This window comes from Eupeodes corollae, chromosome 2 (genome assembly GCF_945859685.1).
Source record: "Eupeodes corollae chromosome 2, idEupCoro1.1, whole genome shotgun sequence".
Lineage (NCBI taxonomy): Eukaryota > Metazoa > Arthropoda > Insecta > Diptera > Syrphidae > Eupeodes > Eupeodes corollae.
The window spans coordinates 97,991,199-98,013,896 of NC_079148.1; the positions used below are offsets into that span (position 1 = coordinate 97,991,199).

Below are 22,698 nucleotides of genomic sequence, written 5' to 3' on the forward strand. Positions count from 1 at the left end.
CAAATTTGGAGTTGATCGTGCAATCCATTGACCTAAAACTTAGGTTGTAGCAAATCATGTGAAAGGCCATGACGGCTTCGGAAATGGCTAATTTTTTTTTTCGTTCTCACCAAATGCAACTTTTTTGAAAAAATGAATCAAGCTTAGTCGTGTCGATGGATGCTGCTACCTTTTGCTAGTGTTTGTCTGATTTTATGTGACGGACAATATCGTTTTTTCCACATGAACAAATGGAAAATTCGCTTCCGGAAATATTGCATCGTAATAAGGAACTTATGTTTGACATTCTCATGTACGTATATTCTTTTTGCAACTCGGCATTAAACTTACATTCTCTTTTTGTATTTTAAATTGCTTCGATGTTGAACTTGTTTCCGGCATCCTAAATATATAATTAATTACTTGCACAGTTCCAAACCAACCACTTCAAATTCAATTTCAGAGAGATTTAAGAAAATTCCAGACAAAAATGACATTTGACATTTCTAATTTTTAACGCAGAGTTGAGATGTGCAGATTTGTATATGAGCAACTTTTTCATTAGATATTCTTGAATATTTTGGTTTTGGGGGACAAACTATTCAATGTCCCGCACAATCCGGGACGTATGGTCACTATTACCTAGATTCAAGCAGGTAGTTAAATTCAGATCTGATCGGTTTAGACAAAAGTCATACAATATTTTGAAGTAATACTTTTGTAAGCCAAATTAATAATATTTTCCTTTAACTTGATATTTACATTTGAATTAAATCTTCTTTTATGTATTTATATCACACCTTGAGCATAGTTATGTAAAAAATCTTTTGTGCTTAAGACCTTGGAGTGCATTCTTGATTACCATATTAGAGAAATCCTAGTTGGACGACCTCTCGAAAGCTCTCAGCATGCTTATCTTAAGGGCAAATCTACGGAGACTGCCTTCCATGAGGTAGTGCGTAATGTAGAACAAACAATCCATTATAAACAATTTAGTCTTGCCACCTTCCTAGACATAGAAGGTGCTTTAAACAACGTCCTTACCGAATCCATAGAAGAATCGCTCGGTAAGTTCGGTGCAGAAGACTTCATTCGAGAATGGGTTATTTCCATGCTCAGTGGTATGAAGATTCGAGCCACTCTAGGCAATACAATCGCAACAAAACACGTGAGTAGGGGAACGCCACAGGGTGGTGTCCTTTCGCCTCTTCTATGGCTTCTGGTCATGGATACAATTCTCGTTAAATTAGAGAGATGTGGAGTGAAGGCGGTAGCCTATGCGGATGATTTGGTGCTAGTGAAATCACGGAGTCAGCTTTGAAGATAGTGAGCAACTGGGCCACGAGTTGTGGACTAGGAGTTAACCAAAGTAAAACTGAACTGTTGCTCTTTACCACCAAAACTAAAGTACCGCCCTTCACGCTACCTCGACTCAACGGTCAAATCCTTCTACGCCTGCAGCAAAACTTTCGGTAAAAAGTGGGGACTTCAGTTGAAGATAGTCTTAGTCTTTGGTGTCTTAACACTGGGCAAATGCTTAAAAAATGCAAGCAGTCTTCTTTTGCTTTCATGTTGCATAGGGTACAGAATTTCTGGAAATTTAGGAGCTCACATCTGGATTTGAATATTAACATTATTTCTTTATAGCTGAATGTGTTTTCAAAATAATTATTGCTTAAAAGGTTATGATTAAGATGTAAGTAAATTATTCTGCTCTCAGACTGCTCAGTCTCTGCTTTGAGTTATCTTGTAAAGCTGTTCCTTCAGTTGAGCCAAGTTATTCAAATCGAATTGGATAACTTCTCCATAGATATCGCCAATATTTTGCCATTTTGCAACCCACCAATCCTTATTCCGCATTTCATAAAGGAGCATTTTCTTTGTCAAACGAGCATCCGAATGTGAAGTACCTTTATAGATGTAATAGGCCTGCATCTTAAGGGTGTTGGTAAACAGTTTTGCAACCCCCGTTTCTAAATAAGTTGCTTAGTAAGGTGTTCCATTTGGCAAATTAAAAAGTATTTTTTATGAAATTTCTTTGGAGCTTTTCTACTGCTTCAAATTCATCCGTTCCCCAAACTTGTGCCGATATTTTAACAACACACTAAAATGGTACTGGTACTGTCACGGCTGCCGTAAGCTGTCTGTATCTCAACTAGCTTTTAAAATGTCTTCTTTTAAGGCTGACATATTAAAACTTTCTAAAGATTTTGAAGTGCTACTGAATTCATTTAATACTGCAGTTTGCAAATTAAATGCATATTCTGCAACCAACATTAGGTTAATAGTTCCACACCAATCAGGTACTGGTGTTAATAACGCAGAAAGTGTACCTGATAAACGAAAAAAAAAGTCTAAAAAAAGAAGCCGAGAAAACTCTGTGCCTGCTCGAAATTCTACCCCTTCTTCAAAACGAACTAATGTTAACACACCCCAATACTTTCAGATCCTACTGGGACTCCTCATATAACTCCAATTCTTGACTTAAATTCAGCTTCCAGTAGCGACTCTGTTACTGGAACAGTAATAAACAATTCCATCTCTATCAAAGCTAGACCCACTAAAAACGCCGAAAGATATAACTTCTCACTTAGTTTCTACCAAGAGCATGGCTTCCAGCTCATCCATCAGGTGTACTAAGATCAGTAAACCAAAAAGCTTTACTACCAAAACGTAATGGGACTTCGTAGTAAGACTGCTGACATTTTTCTCAACTCCCAATCATTTCCACATGACGTATTCGTTTTGACAGAAACTTGGCTTAATTCAAGCTTTTTACGACACAGAACTTTTCAGCCAAGAGTTCGAAGTTTACAGAAATGATCGTCACGTTGGTAATGCAAAGGATTTAGGTGGAGGTGTTCTCATAGCGTTTAAAAAATACATATTACTCTTCTTCTGTATATTTTCCATTTGAATTATCAATTGAACTGGTATGTGTAAAAATAATGGTACAGACCAAGACTATTTTCATTTTAAACGTTTACATTCCTCCAAAAAGTTTGGAATCTGTTTATAACGATCTCTCCTTGGCATTAGAAGGTAGTAACCTCTTACTAGTCATCGATTCTCCAGAGAAGTTTTTAATTGTCTCATTCTTAAATTGATTGACTGCATCAAGGGCTTGGAAGCCTTTTTGGCTTCTACTACTTCCTCGGGAGAGCACGAGGAATGAAGACCTCTGGCTACTACTTTTATTGACCTTGTAGCTTTGTTCTCATATGAGTACCATTGTATTTGGTGTTTGCTCAGTTCTTCAGTGACAGATCTATACTCGTCAGCTTCTTCGACTGTGACTTTCCAGTTGTCTTTGTTGTACGATGTGTATTTTCAAGCTTTTTTAGTACATTTTTCTATTATTTTCTTAAGATCTCCAAAACATGCAAATCCTGAGATCATAATTGGTGGTGGTGTAATTTTTTTGCTGCCTTTAGCGTGAGATATTGATTTAGTAACAGCTACCACATTATTCGCTTCTTTAGTTTAGAGCTTTTCTGATTTTTTGAACGAGTCTCGGAACTACGTTTACGTTTCTTTGTGGTATGCTTATTTATCTTTTTCTCAGTTTCAAACAAGATCTCTTTTTCATCAGTTTGATATTCATGTTCAATATATTGTGGACTTAACTGAAGCGTTATCTCTGAATCTTTCTTGTCAAGCAAGGAAACTTTCTCTTCGAGTTTTTTCACTTGCAGCTGAAGACTTTGAACTATAACTTCAAGTTATTTTCTTGCCACTATTTCAATTTGCCATTCTTCAAAGTAGTTCTTTGATTTTGATTGGTCTTTCTCTTTGACTTATTTGGAAGTCTGTAGATCTGTGATGTCGATCTCTTCATTGATCTTGGTTCCTTTTGCGTTGATGTTTTTAACATCTATAGTATTGTTCAAAGTATAGGCTGAAGTAAATTTGTTTGGGGGAGTTCTTTGCATCTTTGAACTCCGTCTCTCAATATTTTTTAAGCATTAATTGGTCCTCCCCAGAATCCACAGGGTACAGACGCTGACCAGGGAGCCGCACAATATGTGTCAGACGCTCTTGGATTTAATCGTGAGCTGGTGCATTCAGGGCGATATTTCTGTCCTTCTGCTCCTAGTTCCTGAAAAGATGACTCAGGTGACTCAGCTCATGGATCCAATGGATCCAACGCTCGTCCTTAGTCGGGTATCCAGAGGGTGATTTTGCCACTTGCCAGACTTAAGATTTTTCTTGAACATTTTCAAATTCAGCTTTTTATTGTGCGGCACAATTGCTTGTATTTGGAGTTTGATTCAATGTAGTAGTAGTATAGTATTTATTAATCATGATTAGCTAATATTGTAAGCACATAAATTCTTATTTATAATTGTAGAAGCTCTCATATGCGGCCGTTCACGTTGCTGGTTAACTTTCAAGTGTCCTTCTTTACCTTTGTTTCTTTCTTCCTTTTATTATTTAATATTCCTTTTCTTTATTAGGTCGGTATTGCCAGGGTCACCAATTTAATCTTAAAATGCTGCCAGAGTTTACAAAAAGCTGGCTTTCAGATGTCGCACAACAAAAACGCGGGACCAAAACTTGAGCGGAAAAATTTGAGTTTAGGAATCTTATCTCATTATAAAGGTATTCAGGTTGTCGGGTTTGAAGAATGTCAGAGAAAAAAGTTATAGTTCGATATTTGAGAAAATTTTTATCAAAACGTCTAAGTCCATAAAAGTAACGAATAGCACAGTTAAAGACGACACTAAGTTTTCTTTTGCTTTCGAAGTCATGTTTGCAGAAAATTTCGCAACCGTAAGTTAATAAAGGCAGAAACAACGTTTTTATTAAAAGAACTCTGATTTTTATTGGAATTAAATATTGAGATGGCCAAAGCATACGAAGGACACTATAACACAGTTCTATTGATATTTTCCTCCCAGGTCAGGGTCTTATTGAACAAAACACTGAGGTTTATAGGTTTGTCGACATACATGATGGCATTTTCTTTGAGAAAAACATGACACATCAATCTTATTCCTAGCTATGACGATGCATTTCGATTTTATCGGGTTAAGCATCAAGCAATTTTTTATTAACCATTGATCAATTCTTCTTAAATCTTCATTAATACATGCTACGTAGTGTTCAATCATCCCTAAGGGACAACTTAGGTACAGCTGAGTGTCTTCAGCATACATGCGAATGGAACAATTTTGTACAATACTAGGCAACTCGTTCACATACATTGAAAAGAACAAGGGGCCTAGTATTGACTCTTGTGGAACATCGTTCGCTACAGGTAAGAAGATCGATCTTTGTTGATTATGTTCAACCGCCTGTTCACGTTCTGTTAAATAAGAAAACAATAAATCGACTGCAGAGGAGGACAAATTGAAATAATTTGAGAGCTTAAGGCAAAGAATGTTGTAATTACCATATCGAAGGCCTTAGAGAAATCGAGAAGAATTAGAAAAGTAACGTTGTCCATACCAACTGCTTTTCTGATATCCTCAGAAACACTTAAAAAGGCAGTCAAGCAGCTTTTTTTCTTTCGAAAGCCGGATTGTCTTGTGGTCAATAAGTCAAACCGTGTTAGAAACTTGTTTGTTTGCTTTTGAAGTATTCTCTCAAAAAATTTTGACAAGAAAGTCAAAATAATTCTAAACTCATCTCCTTTGGAATTTTTGGGTATAGGAATAACCTTTGCTTTTTTCCATAGAGAAGGAAATTCACGTGTTCTTAGGTAGGGAAAACAATTTTTGAGAACTTAGGGTGCATCATATCGAGTCCTACAGCGTTAGATTTTATCGATAGAAGGGCCTCAACTACATCCTCCGGGGTAATGGGAGAGAAGTCGTAAAGGGGTGTATTTGGCCTAGCATTTGATAAATTATTCTCCGATTAATTAACCCGGTCTGGAAAATGCGAGGTGCCTGTCGTGTTTGAGACGAAAGATAAGTTTAGAGCATTTATGTCAAGCAAATCTATAGATTTGTTATCGAATTTACCAATTCCTATGTTTTTCAGATTCTTCCAAATCTCTTTGCTTCCCAATGCGGCATTGAAACGTGTTGAATATGTTTGAGCTTTGGCCTTGCGTATCTCCCGCATAAATTTGTTTCGCAGTTTGGAATAATTTACATAAATCTCTTTTTTACTATTTGGATTGAAAGTTTTAGTTCTTAGGGGCACATGACTATAATAAAGTTCATTAATTTTTTCAGTAAAAAATTCTACCTGCATAGGGAGCGAAGATATATCTAACAATGAGTTCCAACTAAAAGTATTACACGGCACAATTGCTTGTACTTGGAGTTTGATTCAATGTACCATTTTCTCAGTTCCTCGGTATTACAGTTTCGTAGTGCTTGTAAAAGGGCAAATGATTTTTTTTCGGCCTTTCATACATTCTTTATCAAAACACTTTTTTTTTTTTAATTTTTTAATATAAGTAGAAGGTTGAGCTGGTGAAGAATTTCTTATGCACGATATAATTTCCTTTGAAAACAACTCGATAGATCCATTGACAGAAGAAGTCTCTGAAATATGCAGATTATTTTGCTATTGAACTATTTAGTCGTGATCAATGATCATGGTTAGACCCTGAGATAAGTTGTATTTTTTAGGATATTTTGAAAAGATGTATAACCAAAGGAACCATTTTTCTATGATTAATGTTGAAGGTAGCTTGAGTTGAGTTATTTACTGGACAACCTACATAAAATACCTAAGTGTGATAATTTCGAATTTGCTACTATAACCTATTCCAAATATAAGTTTAATTATATTTTGACCAAATGCATTTTGTATTATTTATTATTTAGCGTATTTAACTATCAACATTTAATTTAGCACTTTTCAGAATCTTAGACATTTTTAAAGAAAAGACAAATTTTGATTTTGTCTTTCATTTGAAATCACTTTCTTTTTTATTTTATCATCTGTTTTTTATTTCTCCATTCTCCATGACTTTGAAACTATTTTTCTTTTTTCATTTTTCTTTAATTAATCTTATAACATAATTAATCACACTTTCAGTAATAAAAAAAGCACTTTTACATACTTAGGCATTACATTTTGTTCTGTTTTCTTTTTTTTTGGTTTTGGCTTTCAGCATGCAACGAATAGAATAATTGAAAAGCAATTTTTTAATACAGCAAGGTTAGTTTTGATTTTTTAATTTTTTATTTAAAGTAATTTTAAATTTAAAAATAATGCAAAGAGATCGCACGCCTTAACGAAAGAATTACTAATCGAATGCAATATTATTTTGAAAAAAAAAACTTCATTACAGCTTCATTTCTAGAGCTGGAACAAAACCGCTCGAACGTGGACGTATTTCACCTGCTGCTGATGCTGCAGTGATTGCCTTAAATTCTGAAATAAATGTCAACGAGGATCGAGACGATGCGTAAATTAAATTACATAAACCAATCAAAATATTATTGTTACAATGTTTAGGTTTTTTTTTTTTTTGTATATTTTAGTTTTCTTGGTGAGATCAAATTACGTCCAAATGCAACTCTTATGGAAATATTCGAAGCTATGAAACATCCTGTTACGGGAGTAGGATTCTTTGCACCAACGCAAGGTTTACCTTCGTGTACTTTTGTTTGTTTTGATGCGTTGATGTGGTTGAAGGCACGTCTTGATGAGTCAAAAAATCCACTCGATGTTTTAGAATCAATGCGCAAGTAAGTTCAATTTTTAAATAAAAACACACAGATTATAAATCACTAGGAAGCATTGGAAATGTATAATTAACATCGTTTTTATGATATAGGAATGTTGGTGTGCTTTTTAAAGTTCTTAAACCTCAACAATTTTTAGTAATTTTTTAATTTTAGTAGTGCATACAAAATTGCATAAAATTATGGTACCCGTGGCATGGTGGTTAGTGCGTTGGACTGTCAGTCGTTCTTTGACTTCCAGAGAGATAGCAAGTGTTTACAAGTGATTGATAGTTAATTTTAAATTAAAAATAAAACAAGTCCAATTTGTTAGTTAAATCTAATGGCAAGTTGCCACAGTGGAGGTGGCGTCTGCAGACGAATCCAGAAGTCGTGGGTTTGAATCCCGTGCGGAAAAATATTGCTTTTTTCACAATCGAGAAATTGTTGATTTCATCGATTGCAAAGAGAAGCAAATGGTAAAGGGGAAGAAAGCGAGGGTATCGAAAGATATTTCTGCCAACACATCAGGCGATGTTACGACCAGGCGACAACAACTAATCAAAAGAGGAGGCTATGGAAGCATAGCCCAAATAAAGTGAAGATGACCAACTCCGCTAACCGGCGCGATATGTAAAAAGACATGGACAGTGGTAAGGGAGGAATTACCACTGAGAGTGAGTTCTCCGAATACGCTGAGTCTGAGAAAACAGAGTACATGTCCGAAGGTGGATAGAGGCTATTCAGGTCTACAAATAGGAATTTAATCCTAGCGGAGCCAGAGCCAGTCCCGCAGACAAGCACGGCCTTGGAAGTAGCGGCGGACCTCCAAGATGAAAGAGAACTGGTGCAGCCCCAGCAAGCCAAACAGGCAGCCATCAGCCGGTTCGAGCAAAGCCTCAATAAGCTCAAGGAGGAAATTGAGCCGAAAGCATGAGGTAGCCTAAATACAATAGCAGCAAAAACAACAGCAGCAACGACAACCGCAGTAGCAAAAACAGGCACAATCCAACACAGGAGCGGGGCAAAATAAAAAGAGGCAATCAGTAATGACAGACCCAATGTCCGAGGGCCCATCGACTTCGGCTAAGGCCAAACAACAGCTACAACGAAGGGAGCAGGAGCAGTAGAAAGAGCAACAACAGCAACAGCAACAGAAGCAGCACAAACAGCAGTAGCAACACCAGAAACAACCACAGGCCAAGAAAGAAAAAATACCACCAATAAGGACCCATAGAGTTGACCTGGACGACATAAAACTGTCACTAAGGGCAAATTTGCCATTAAACTCTTAAACGAAAAAGAAAAGAATTATTCGGTCCAGTGTTTCTTACTGGCCGAATACAACTTAGTAAAAGGGTTACTAAAAGAGGCCACAGCTGAGTTCTTCAGCTACGCGCCTAAAAGCGAGAAATTTAAGACAGTCCTTCTGGAGGGCATAAGTTCCTGTACGGAACCAGAAGCGCTCTGAGCTCCCTGAAAAAGCCACTTACGATCTCGATTCTCGATCGGGGTCGAGCCTTTCACTACGGTGAAGTCCAGGCGAAGGCTGCCAATGTTTGAGATTTGACCCTGCTCAAGTGTGTCCTTTGTGGAAACCAAGGGCACCCGGCTAACTATAGGAGTTGCCCTAAGGTCCAACAAATAAAGCAAAAACAGGCCAGTCAAAAAGCCAAAGGAAGTTCGACAGGCTCCAACACAAAAATTCTTGGATCCCAAATTCTCTTACGCTCAAATGGTGTCAGGGAGTGGAAACACGAGACAGGCTCCACCAACGGTTGCCCCAAAGGCCCCTGTGCCTAAGGCACCAGAGGTGCAGCCTGACATTGTAGCCTTGTTGTTGAGCATTCAAGGTCAACTAACAGGACTGCAAAGTCAGATAAAAGAGCAAGGCAAAAGGGTAGATCATCTCTACTCTTTGTTGCCTGGCCTGGCGCTATTTAGACCATAATGGGTGCTCTGCCGGAGACGCGCCTAAAAGTCCTAGCTGTGAATGTAAATTCGCTGATTAGGATTGAACGAAGAGCCAATATGTTCCAATTGTTGAAAGACTACAGTCCCGATGTTTTTATGCCTAGCGAAACTAAGCTAAACCACAAACACAAATTGACTCATACAAATTACAATATCGTAGGAAGAGACCGGCCTGACTCCACTCGACGGGGTGGTGTCGCTCTCTTTATACGAAAAGGCATTAATTATAAAGTCGTATACAACAATGAATTGCGAAAGCTCAAGACGCTAAAAGTTTGCGTTGTATGCATCTCTCTCACTCAAGGGAAGCGGATGTATATGATTGAATATGGCGTCGACCTGCTGGCTACCGAAAAGCCATCGTATCCAATCATTTGCTGCACGACACTAGACTGGCAGTAAAGGACAAAGTAGGTAATCACCCTCGAAACTGCTTACAGACAGTCGGGTACGACAGTGATCACTGCGGACTGGCTGCTGTAATGCAGATTCCGAACGAACGCATGGAGTTGGAGGAATACGTTGCAACGCACTCTTACAAATACAGTAAGATGCGTTGGCCTCGTTTCACCAATGCCCTAGCGAGAGAACTTCGTTCGAGTGACATAGCCCCACCAAACAACAGAAGCCTGACAAATACAGAAATTGACCAACATTTACAAAAGATGGACGAAACAATAAAACGAACGATGGAACGGACAATTCCAAAGAACAAAGAACGGGACCAAATGGACGCTTACAGAAACGCGACAATTGACGCACTACGTAGGCACGAAAGTGGCTTACTGACAAGACTCAAAAACTTGTACAGACGACTTACAGACCCACACAACTTGGAGGTTAGGACACTGAAGTCGTCAATAAAAAATGTCAATCTGTTAATCAAGGAGAAACACAGGTTATCAATTAACAAGTACTGGGACCGCAAGATCCGGTCAGTTAATTCGAGTGACCCTAGTATGTTCCCCAAAATCAACAAGATATTCAGAAAAAAAAAACGATAATGACCTTCCGTGTCTTAAACTCCAAAGAACTGAAGAGAACAGAGACGTACTCAGGACAGCGCAAATAGATCCAGAGAAAGCCATCTTTGACGATGACTTTTACATAATTGAAGATCCGAAGGAAAAAGTGGAGGCGGTGGGAGCTGCTTTCCAGCAAGTGTACAACGTGAATGTTAGCATTCGCCCCAACCCTACTTAATCACTTTTACCTTCGAAATGATATGACACAATGGCGATCTGAGAACCGCGGTTTCATGCGGTTCAATGACGATTCCTTAGCAAATGCCATAATCGCCGAGCAAACGGGACCAAGTCCTTTGTTAGTGACGAAGGTTGAGCTTCAACTCATCTTCAATTCAATACAAAATAAAGAGTCAGCAGGTGTCGATGGTATATCCAACGTTGTACTAAGACATTTACCGACGGAAGCAATTGACATTTACACCACACTCTTCAACTGCACTGAATAATGCATATTATCCAATGCATTATAAGACCGCTGTGGTTCATCCTCTCCCGAAAAAGGGAAACGACAACTTCCACCCGTAAAATCTTCGGTCGATAAGTCTTTTTCCGAGCATCAGCAAATTTTCGAAAAGATCATTAATAGGGCTCTGACTAAGTGGGCTGCGGACAACAAAATAATTCCGGATACACAGTTCGGGTTCAAGGCGGGTCATGACACAATTCATGCTGCGTCTAAACTCGTTTCTGATATCGAATGGAATAAATCAAAACAACAATGCACAGTTGCTGTTCTGGTTGATTTGGAAAAGGCCTTTGACACCGTATGGTTAGAGGGTCTTTACCTAAAACTGAGCAGGCTTGGCATAAGCAAGCCATTGTTGTATATACTTTATGATATGCTTAACGGTAGAAAGTTTGTTGTCAAAAGTGGCAATGTAACTTCTACCACAGCATTCACAATTAAAAATGGTCTTCAACAGGGAGCGGTGAATTCGCCGATTCTCTTCAGCATTTACACCAGCGATCTGATAGGTAGTCTTACAAAGGCAATTGCGTACGCCGACGATCTAATTGCGTACAGAACGGCCCGAAAGGTTGAGGTTATTAGAATTCTCTTGCAGCGTGATTTCGACAAGATTCAGTGATATTGCAACGAGTGGAAACTTGTCTTCAGAAATCGGAGACAATTCTGTTCTGGACTCCGTTGGCTAGGGCCACGAGGGATACGTGCAAGAATTGGCGCAAGATGGTCATCGTTGATCTTCATGGGCAGCCATTAGCGAGCAAAAGTGTTGTGAAGTACCTCGGTATCTGGTTAGATCAGTATTTATATTTCGACAGACATATAAATGCTGCTCTGACCAGGGCCAGAGGAGCCTTCGCTCTGACGAAACGGCTGTTTTTTAGCAGTCGGCTTGACCCCAGAGTGAAGGTAATTTGCTACATGGCCCTCATACGGCCAATGATCGTGTATGGTTGTCCTGTGTGGTTCAACGTTGCCCCTTCCCAGATGGAGAAGTTTCGGGTATTCGAGCGGCAGTGTTTACGACGCTGTACCAGCTTATATCGAACAGCCGAATTTTCTTATGTGCATTACTATTCCAACGAGGTCCTATACAACGGGGCTCGAATCAACAGAATTGACAATTTCGTGATAAAACTCGTTCGAGGTCACATTGCAAGAGACACAGCTCTTCGACCAACAATTTAATTTTCGGGGCGTTCTATCCGAACGACGAGTACTATGAGCTTGAGTGGCTTCATTCCTCCAGGGACATTCCTCTTTTTAGATAGATGCGGTCTGATACAGGATAGATTGGCAGTTCCGCTAATCTACCACTTCAGACGACGAACCGTGGATAGGCGACTCCTGTACAATCGAGACGTCATGGCACAAAGCGGAGCAGAGCTCCTTAGGTTCACTAGGGCTGTGTCCGAACGGGACCTAACTGATAGGTTGAAGCAGGAGAACCTGTTTTGGTGGCTTCAATCGGCACTTGATAGTGGGTAGTCGGGATGGGGTTTTAAGCCTTGGCCGGCTTACATACTTGGTTTATAGTGTAAGGGTTTAGTTTTTAGTAGAATAGGCATGGTGGCACAAAAAAAAAAAATTTAAAAACAAAATAATAATAATTATACAAAAAAAACCAGGAATAAGAAAAAAAAAGTTAGATAGTTAGATTTGCTGCTGTGACTTTTCTAGTTTTAAGTAGTTAAGAATAGGTAGTTAAAGTTAGTTTTAAGTTTTATTCAAGGACCTAATTTTAAGTAGTTTTTTAAGTAAAAATAAAAAAAGGATATTGATATTTTTTTTTTAATTTTCTAGTGAATACAAAATTTAAAAAAATTAATTGAAATTAAAAAGATCTTAGGTAGGCATAAGCATTAAGTATTATTGTTTAACTTAGAGTGTCCGTATGGGACCAGTAAGTTAGCTTTAAGTTATGGATAATTAGCATAGTTTTATGAATTTTTGTCTAGCTTCAAGATTGTTTTAAGAAAGAATGAATAAAAATGAATTTAAAAAAAGTGCGTTGAACTATCATGCCAGAGGTCTTGGGATCGATTCCTGCCTTTGTCATCTAAAGTTATTTTACGGGTACTGCCTCTTTCAAGGAATTGACAAATTCTCCCAGAGCAATTCTTGTCATTAAAAGTGCTTTCTTAAATTAGCCAATTCGATTCGGCTTAAAACTGGATTCGGCTTAAAACTCCATCCCTGACAACAGTACTCCCACACGGGAATGTTTGAGAGTTGTAAGTCACTAGGCCCTTGTTCTCAACGGACTGTTGCTTCACCCAATTTATTCGTTATATAAATGTCTTTTAAACTGATCCTTACTATTACGGCTATAGCTTCAGTTTGGACATAGGTTTTGTCTTATAATATGGTTGTTAGGCATTATCAGTATTTTTTTTTGAGTTAATGCAAAAATACATTTTTAGGATTTGTTTTGCCATTCCGTCGAAGAAGCTCTTTGTCATTTGTTCCAAATGCAATTAATTTTATAATGCCCCAGATTATAAAAATTCTAATTTTCATGTACATATTTGTTGTTTGTCTTCCTTAGAGAACGAATGATTTGTCATGCATCCGGAGATTGGAATAAACCAGTTGTACCTGGGTTTTACTTATACTATATTGGCATACAAGACAAAAAAGGTTATTTTCTAAATAATTGTTATTATTGAAGATCTATTGATCAACATTTATCTACTACATTTTAAACTATAGATTTTATTCCGCCTTTAAATGATTTGTGTGCATTTGAAAACGAATGGGTTGAAGTCGAAATACAAGGTTACAAGTCTTCATTGTCATCAAACGAATTAGCAGCTCAAGAAGTACAAAATAAAATTCCCAATTTTCTTCGTAACACACCTCCTCCACAGACATGGTGCAATATTCAACGACAACGTAATTTTCATATTTTTATATTTGTTCTACAATAAATTATTAATTTGTATTATTTTTTTTCAGGAAATATTTACAAACATTCACATTTAGAAATTGATGTTAATAACAAAAGTGATCGTATGGAATGGGGACATGTAAAATATCATAGTGTTATGCAACCTGGCCATGCATTTGAAATGGTAGTTGAGTGGGTGACAGCTTCTGGACCAATTGTATATGATTTAGTAAGTCTTCAGTTCTTAATTATAGGTATATTGATGACAAAGAAATATGAAACTTAGCTCAGAAAAGTAATTAGAACATAAAACCCGAGATTTGTTTGCATTGTATTCATCATATACTTTTATTATGAAACGAATTTACTTCTAGATCTATGGATGGCAAAGAAAAGCTCAACAGTGTGGTTTTCAACTCATGCCAGTACCGGCCGATCCACTTGCAGAACCATTTACTGAAAAGTCTGATCCACTAAGAGGACCTATGTTTATTCCGCTCAATACTTGTTTCCTTGGAAATGATGAAGCATTGTTTGAAGGTTAATTATATAAATGGATATAAGTTCAATTTTAATTACAACGGTTTTTTTTAATAGAATTTTCTGAAGAAACTCGTGGTGATAGAATGCTTCTGTTTCAAGAAGCCATACTAACTAGATATGGATTCATGCCTTGTGTAGTGAAAAACAATGTTTCTTTGCACAAAGACGTAAGTTAACCCTTTGGGTCTAAGAATCTAAATATTATAACAAAAATCTATTTTAGCTGCCAAAGGAATACCAATATGTTCACTGTTCAGGGAATATGTTTGTGTTAATCAGGTAAGATCGTTTTTAAAGAAAAATAAAAATAATCGAAAATAATTAAATTTTTATGTCATTCAGGTGCTCGAAGGGTAACCAACAGATTGAATCTCCGAGTCGACAGGAAGGTAATGTAACTCGACTTGTTTATGGCCATACAAGTCATACCAATGTCCCAAAAAAGGTAAATGGTTTTCTTATCAAAAAATAGTTTATAATTTTTTTCTGTTTTTTGTTTATTAGGTTGGCTTCCTTTGGTCTTGGAATCATATGATTGCCAATAAAAAGTGGAAATCATTAATAATCAATTGTTCACCAGATGGAGAGCTTTTCCAATTAAAGATGTTAAAAGATTTCCGAGAATTTTGTTCAAATCAAGATCAACGGCTTAAGAAGTTTTGGGATTCGTGTTATGAATTAAAAAACTCTTATTCTGAAAATGGTAGCGATAAATGTTTAAGGACATAGATTACAAAAATGTGTGATCAACATAATATTAAGCTTAAATAATTTCTTCCATATAAACGTATAACAAAGTATATTTCCTATAAATGTTCTTTTTTAATAAAATATAACAATCGACTGAAATAGGCGACGCGACGTAGCATAGTGGCGTAGATTCTAGAATGGGTTAAATTTTTTTAAATATATGCAAATAACTAATATCGTGTAAAAAATATTTAAAATAAAATCATTTTTTAAAAAAGTGTTTATTATTATTTAACTTTTTTGGCGTAATTTGTAAATTACAATACGAAACCGAGACTTAAAAGCTTGCAGTATATTTTATACTGACAAAAGTAGTAATGGATATTATCGCTTTTAAATCATAAGGAAAATGTAACTTGGAAGATATAATTGACGTTTTACTCAGGCAATAGTTATAGCTTTCATTCAAATTGTAGGTCCCTTCCATTTCTGACAACAGTACTGTCACACAGGAATGGTTGAGAGTTGTAAGTCACTAGGCCCTGTTTCCAACGGACTGTTGCGCCACCCAATTTATTTATTTATTTATAAAAGGATTTACGGACGGATTTACTTTTGACAACCTATGCAAACGAATTAAGGACAACGAACTTCGGATATGCACGTGGAATGTTAGGTCCCTTAACAGACCACGTGCGGCCGAAGAATTAGAGGAGTCCCTAGACTGCTATAAAGCAGACATCACCGCCATCCAGGAAATACGATGGGATGGGCCAGGCAAGAAGAGGATGAAAAATTGCGATAATTACTATGGTGACTGCTACCACGAAAACCAACAGCGCTTTTTTGGATGCGGCTTCATCATTGGAGCCAGACTTAGGCAAGAAGTCTTGAGTTATAGGTGCATCAATGAGCAACATTAGCCTGATATGCGCGCACGTCCCAGCAGAAGAGAAAGACGACAACACCAAAGATATGTTCTTCGAGCTCCTTTTAATGCCAAGCTAGGAAAGGAAGACATCTTTGGTGTAATAATCGGGAAAAACAGACTGCACGACAACGGATTCAGGCTCATAGATTTTTCTGCGGGACGAGACGTTCTGGTAGCTAGTACGCAGTTCAAACATCTCAATATCTACAGGGGGACATGGAAATCTCCTGATCAATCACCACATTGCGATCGACGCACGACACTTTTCCAGTATACAGGATATCATTCCGAAGGGCCAACATTGACTCGGATCACGACCAACAGGCATAAAAAACGCGCTGCACAGGAGGACCAGAGCTGCTCGCGAGCTCTACGAGCAGAAGAGGAGAGGGGAACACCGACTTCTTAGATGGAAAAAAAAGAGCATGAGAAGCGCGCGATCGAGAAGATGGAGGGATGTCACAGGAATGAGGTCCCAAGCGTACCAGCCAACCAGGGGAACATCGTAGTAGAACCGCAGTCGATGTTGAGAATACGGAAAGACCACTTCTCCAAATTATATAACGGCGATGACGAATTGAGTTCCGCAGTAAGGGAGATTGAACCACTAAACCTAGGCAACGCAGATCAACAATTCCGCCTATCCGACCTCGACGAAGTGAAGATAGCTATATCTAAACTGAAGTCAAACAATGCTGCTGGGGCTGACGGCATCGTTGCCAAACTATTTAAAGCAGCAAGCGATGACTTGGTACGGAGCATGCACCAACTCATCTGCAAAATATGGTCGGAAGAAAGCATGCCCGATGAGTGGAATCTCAGCATAGTGTGCCCGATACATAAGAAAGGACACCCTCTAAACTGCGCCAACTACAGAGGCATCAGTCTCCTTAACATTGCGTATAAGATCCTCTCTGCCGTATTATGTGAACGTCTGAAGCCATTCGTCAACAACCTGATTGGTCCTTATCAGTGTGGCTTCAGACCAGAAAAGTCCACTATCGACCAAATATTCACACTACGGCAGATCTTGGAAAAAACCCAGGAGCTTAAAATCGATACCCACCATCTCTTTATCGATTTTAAAGCCGCGTATGACAGCATCTATAGGGAAGAGCTCTACCGAGCAATGTCTAGTTTTGGCATCCCTGTCAAACTTATCCGTTTGTGCAGAATGACGATGGAGAATGCACACTGCTTTATCAAGGTCGGAAAAGATCTTACCGGTGCATTTGATGTCAGAAAAGGTTTTAGACAAGCGATGCACTGTCATGCGACTTCTTCAACATCGTTGTGGAAAGAATTGGCAATACTCAAACGTCGACACTAGAGGCACAATCTTCCAAAGGTCCATCCAATTACTCAGATACGCAGATGATATTGACATAATTGGAAGATCAGGCGTGATGTCAGTGGAACGTTTTTGAGCATTGCGACGGAAGCGAAGAAGATGGGTTAAGTGGTCAATGAGGGAAAGACCAAGTATATGCTGTACCGGTATTAACACAGATAACGACACCAGCGCTGAAATCAAATGTAGTGATCCACTAAAGAAGAATAACTCTTGCAAATCGCTGCTTCTTTCGACTTAGAAAGCAATTGAGAAGTAAAGTCCTCTCTCGAGCATGTAAAATCACCATCTATAAGACACTTATCATTCCGGTTCTCATTTATGACGCAGAGGCCTAGACCCTGTCCAAGAAAGATGAGAGCGTCTTTGGATGCTTCGAGAGAAAAATTCTTCATGTGATTTTCGGTCAGTACGCATCATAGATGGAGAATAGAGGAGAAGATATAACGATGAACTGTACGGGTTGTACAGCGACACTGAATTAGTTAGCAGAATTAAACTCCAACGGCTAAGATGGCTAGGTCATGTAGAGCGAATGGACATCAACGCTCCAGCCCGAAAGGTCTTCGAATCCAGAGGAAGACAGCGACTCAGGTGGCGCACTTATGTGGGTGAAGACCCCAACCAACTTGTCGTGCTAAACTGGAGGCAGCTAGGGACCGAGCTGGCTGGAGACGCATGTTGGTTGAAGGCCAGCTCCGCCCTGGACTGTATCACCACCTTAAGTTTTTTTTTTTTTTTTATAATAAGCGCACACTCAAGGGGATATATTACCCTTATTATGTAGACACAGTGTGAGCACTAGGAGAGAGAGGGAGAGAGGGGTTTTAAGGAGATGTCGGTGCACATTGGTTTTGAATTCCTGAATATTGCAATAGCTGGGAAAGACAGAGTGTGGTAAGGCATTCCACATTCAAATAGTACGGCTAAAGAACGAATCTCTGTACTTGACAGTACGACTAAAGATGGGCTCGAGGGTATATTGATGAGCATTCCTAGAAGCGCGAGTATTACGGTTGAACTGTTTAAGGGGAGGAATGCAGCTGGCTATTTCTCTAGAGCATTAACCATTAAAATAACGGTAAAAGAGGGTGAGACAAGAAACATTTAGACGATGTTCAAGTGACGTAAATGATCTTATGATGGTAATATCCCCAATCAATCTAAATGCTCTACGTTCAATACTATCCAAGAGGCTTAAGTAAGTTGCAGGAGCACCAGCCCAGATATGGGAGTTATACTCAAGCTTTGGACGTATATAAGACTTGTAAATAACAGCCAGATCAGAGGGGGAGAAAAACTTCTTGCATCGCCTTAGAAAAGCCAAACATCGTGCGGCATTTTTACGACATCGCGTATGTGATCGTTCCACAAAAGGTGGTTGGTGATACACCAAGAATATCCAGATGTTCAGTTTCCTCGATGCAAGTCCCATTTATGGATAATGGCAGGAGGGGTATATTTCGCTTTAACGATACAAGACAGCATTGCGTTTTCGAAGCATTAAATTCCACGCGGTTTCTTATTCCCCATTGTACAATGCTGTTTAGGTCGGAATTTAATGAGCTTATCATATTTTGTCGTTGCAGTTTCACATCCGAAGAAGAGGGGTGTGAAACAATGTATTGGATTAGATGTTGCAGAGAGGAGATCATTAATAAAAATGAGAAAGAGTGTTGGAGATAGAACAGAGCCCTGGGGCACACCAGCATTTATTTTGTGGTTTTCAGACTTGAATCAATCCAATACAACTTGTATTGAACGATTCGAAAGGTAATTACAAATCCAATGAAGGAGGGATTCATGCAAACCGAAAGCACGTATTTTCAATAAGAGAGCCTGATGCCAAACCTTATCAAATGCTTTTGAAATATCTAGTGCAATAATCTTACTTTCTCCAAAACTATGAAACATTGCAGTATTTTTTGCCGTAATTGTTGGTCATGTAAAAATTTGGTCCGTCGAATATGGGCGTTGCAGGCCTTCCTGGCTTACTTGAACTTATTCCGGTTTTCCTCAGTTGGATTGGCTTTAAAACAACGGAAACTTACCTTCTTAACCCTAATAACCTCTTTACAGCTCGCATCGAACCATGCGTTTTCCTTAGGTCTGATGCTTTTAACCCTATTCGGGATAAAAGTTCTCATTCCCAGGAGAATCAAACTTGTTATCATATCAGCGCTGGGGTCAACGTCACTATCGAGGAAGCATAGTGGCCAGTTAAAGATCCTGAAGTAATTGTTGAGACCGTCCCAGTTGGCTTTCTTTAACTGGAGAGTTCTTACACGATAAGTTTGCTGATATGACACAATGGTCAGATGTGCCTAGAGGAGATAGAACACTAATAGTGTACTTACCAGGGTCAGAGGTAAGAAACAAGTCAAGAGTGTTTTCTGCTCAACCTACCACGTCCGATATTCGAGTGGGCTCGTTGACCAGCTGAGTTAGGTGGTTTAACTCAGCGAAGATCTCAGCACACACTCCTTCTGGTGTTGACTGGCCCGAATGTTGAAGCCATGAAGAATTGTTTACATTGAAATCGCCCGTAACAACGATTTCAGTGCGAGGATAGGACGAAACAATTCTTTGGATGGAATCAGACAAAGCATCAAATTCACGAGAAGTTGATACTCTGTCTAGATTTGGGCTTCGATAAAGGAAGCAATAGTGATAAACCACATAAAATTGAAAAAAGAATTGGTGCAGAGACCATATTGTGGCAAAAACTGATAAGCAACATCATTCCTAATGTATATGGCGAGACCATGGTTGGAAAAGAATAATGGCACCAAGTTATACCCTTGAATAAAGAATTCAGTGGGATCGGAATCCTCACCTACTTGGGTTTCACTTAGTGCCAATACAGCTGGCCTGTTTAAAGCAGTATGGGAGTACACAGAAAGAAAATTCGCTCTAAGCCCACGAACATTACAATAATCTACCCTGAAATTTCCAGCCATTGCAAATAAAAGAAACACAAAAACCAAAACAGACGAAGACTATAAGAAAAATATTACTGAGTTGAACCACAGAATGCTATTCGATACACGCCACAACTAGTGTCATGCCTTAGTAGTGACAAGAATCGAATCCGGCCCTGTTAATGCAAAACAGCTAAATTTTTGTTGTCAACAATCTGCTATCAACGATGACGTAGCTGTGTATCAATTGCATTAGTTATTAAAGTGCCCCATACACATTTCAACTCGATTGTAAACTGAGTTGGCAACTAGGTTTGTTTTCGAGCACACACTGTATAGACCGAGTTGGAACGCATTGCTTCTACTGTCAAAAAATCAATTCGTGTTGTAGAAACGGTATTATTTTTGTGATGGGGTTTCTGGTTTGGAGCAATTTTAAAGTGAAGAGCAATGGAAAAAAGAAAATTATTAGCATTAATGATCATTACAGAGTGTATTAAAAATGAAGAAGAAGAAAGTGTTAAAAAACGTAGAATTTGGACAAAGAATTGGTTAAAAAATAAAAAAGAATTTTCAAATGAAAGACTAGTAAGATTTATGAAAATAAGTGCACCAATTGACATTGCAAATTTTTCGAGAATGAATACGAAAGCTTTTGATGAACTCTTACTTCAAATAAATAACTCCGTTGATCGAAAGAGAAGACACTTTTATGAGGGACGCAATATCGCCAGAAACGCGATATCATAACCCTCAGATACCTTGCAAAAGGTAACGATTTCGAAGATATAAAGTTTTTTATGCAGTTTTGCCACAAGCAATAGGAAAAATTGTTATTGAAACATGTGAATCCATAATATATGTGTTAAGGGAATACATAAAGGTACGTTTTTTCTTGTTTACGCTTAGATATTATAAATCCCTAGCCCTATATTTGTGTTTCTTTTAGCTACCCCAAACAGCTGGGGGTTGGAAAATAGAATCCGAATAATTGTTTAATGTGAGTGGATTTCCACATTGTCTTGGGGCAATTGATGGAAATGGGGCACGTCGAAATACGGAAGCCACCGAATTCAGGATCCTTTTACTTCAATTACAAGAAGACTTTTTGCATCGTTTTAATGGCAATTGTTAATGCTAAAAGTGAATTTTTGATGGTGGATGTTGGAAAAAATGGCCGAAACTCCGATGCTGGAGTTTTTGGGCACACAACATTTTCAAAAATGTTAGAAAGCGGTTCGCTCCATTTGCCAGATGCTGAAGAACTTGTTACGGTTGAAGAAAAGTTGGCGTATGTATTCGTGGCAGACGATGCTTTCCCATTAAAAGAACATATAATGAAGCCGTATTCAGGTACACAATTATCTCCGCAAGAGCTGAATTTCAACAAATGCCTTAGCTCATCAAGAGTTCGTGTAGAAAATGCTTTTGGTATTCTTGCTCACCGTTTCCAAGTTTTGGTAAAGCCCATTAACTTGCGACCCGAAAAAGTGACAAAGATAGTCTTGGCTTGTTGTTTTCTCCACAACTTTTTAAAACGAAAGAATGGAACAGTTTATGAAGCTTTATCGTCCAACGAAGACGTTCTAATAGGTCTGGAACTTACCACATCAAGAAATGCTACGACTATCGCCAAAAACATCCGCAACAAATTATGCGCGTATATAAACTCAAATATATCAAACATTTAATTCAATTTATTCATTTCTTATTAATAAAAAAAAAAAAAAAGTGTAGATAACAAAAAAGTCATTAACAAAATTCTCTGTCTTCAAAAAGTTCCGATATGCTGGAATATTCGCCTTCTTTGTTTTGGGTTAATGAATCCTGAATATTGTTTTCTATTCGTTCTTGAGTTCTCAAGGAGTTTTGATCGAAAATCAAAAATTTTCTGGGAGCAACTTTTTGAATTCCTTGTTGGGTCAAATGGACATATTTTTTGTGGTAATGAACTGCATGTAGGTGATGATGTGGAAACTGATGGTTGGATTAACGTTGATTGATGGTATTGTATTGGTGATGAACTGGACATATGGAAATGGGTGGCGATGGTGAAAAATGTTTGTAGCTATTTGTAGTTCTTGATGACGATGGCATTGATGGTGATACAATAGAATGCAATGTTAGTTGTTTAAGTTCACCAAGAATGAGAATTTCTTCAATGCTTTTTTTTGCATAAAGCTCAGGGTCAAGTTTCCAGAAGGAACATGCCCAGGACTTTGCATGGATAATTGCATCATCTTCATCGTCATTTTTTTCATCGACTCAAGTTGGGCGCAGGCTTGTTGCAGAAA

General features: G+C 38.3%; 2 protein-coding genes across 9 annotated transcripts in view; both read left to right on the plus strand.

Moving 5' to 3' along the window:
• The window catches only part of LOC129947869 (GATOR complex protein Iml1), a 78,598-nt gene extending 63,285 nt beyond the window's left edge, over positions 1 to 15,313 (plus strand). For 4 of the 8 annotated variants that reach the window (XM_056058606.1, XM_056058609.1, XM_056058608.1 and 1 more), the window contains 10 exons: positions 7,235 to 7,351; positions 7,428 to 7,634; positions 13,627 to 13,718; positions 13,791 to 13,973; positions 14,037 to 14,197; positions 14,343 to 14,508; positions 14,566 to 14,678; positions 14,735 to 14,790; positions 14,854 to 14,956; positions 15,016 to 15,313. In XM_056058606.1, coding sequence (XP_055914581.1) covers positions 7,235 to 7,351; positions 7,428 to 7,634; positions 13,627 to 13,718; positions 13,791 to 13,973; positions 14,037 to 14,197; positions 14,343 to 14,508; positions 14,566 to 14,678; positions 14,735 to 14,790; positions 14,854 to 14,956; positions 15,016 to 15,240 — 1,423 coding nt within the window. In that variant the 3' untranslated portion in view covers positions 15,241 to 15,313. Of the gene's footprint in view, positions 1 to 7,054; positions 7,102 to 7,234; positions 7,352 to 7,427; positions 7,635 to 13,626; positions 13,719 to 13,790; positions 13,974 to 14,036; positions 14,198 to 14,342; positions 14,509 to 14,565; positions 14,679 to 14,734; positions 14,791 to 14,853; positions 14,957 to 15,015 lie in introns of all 8 variants that reach the window. The other 4 variants (XM_056058607.1, XM_056058610.1, XM_056058611.1 and 1 more) reach the window with 3 other exon arrangements.
• A 6,131-nt stretch (positions 15,314 to 21,444) lies between these two features.
• LOC129945139 (uncharacterized) lies at positions 21,445 to 22,095 on the plus strand. Its single transcript, XM_056054798.1, has one exon. The coding sequence runs from the start codon at positions 21,445 to 21,447 to the stop codon at positions 22,093 to 22,095; it is 651 nt and encodes a 216-aa protein (XP_055910773.1).
• Positions 22,096 to 22,698: the final 603 nt, after the last annotated feature.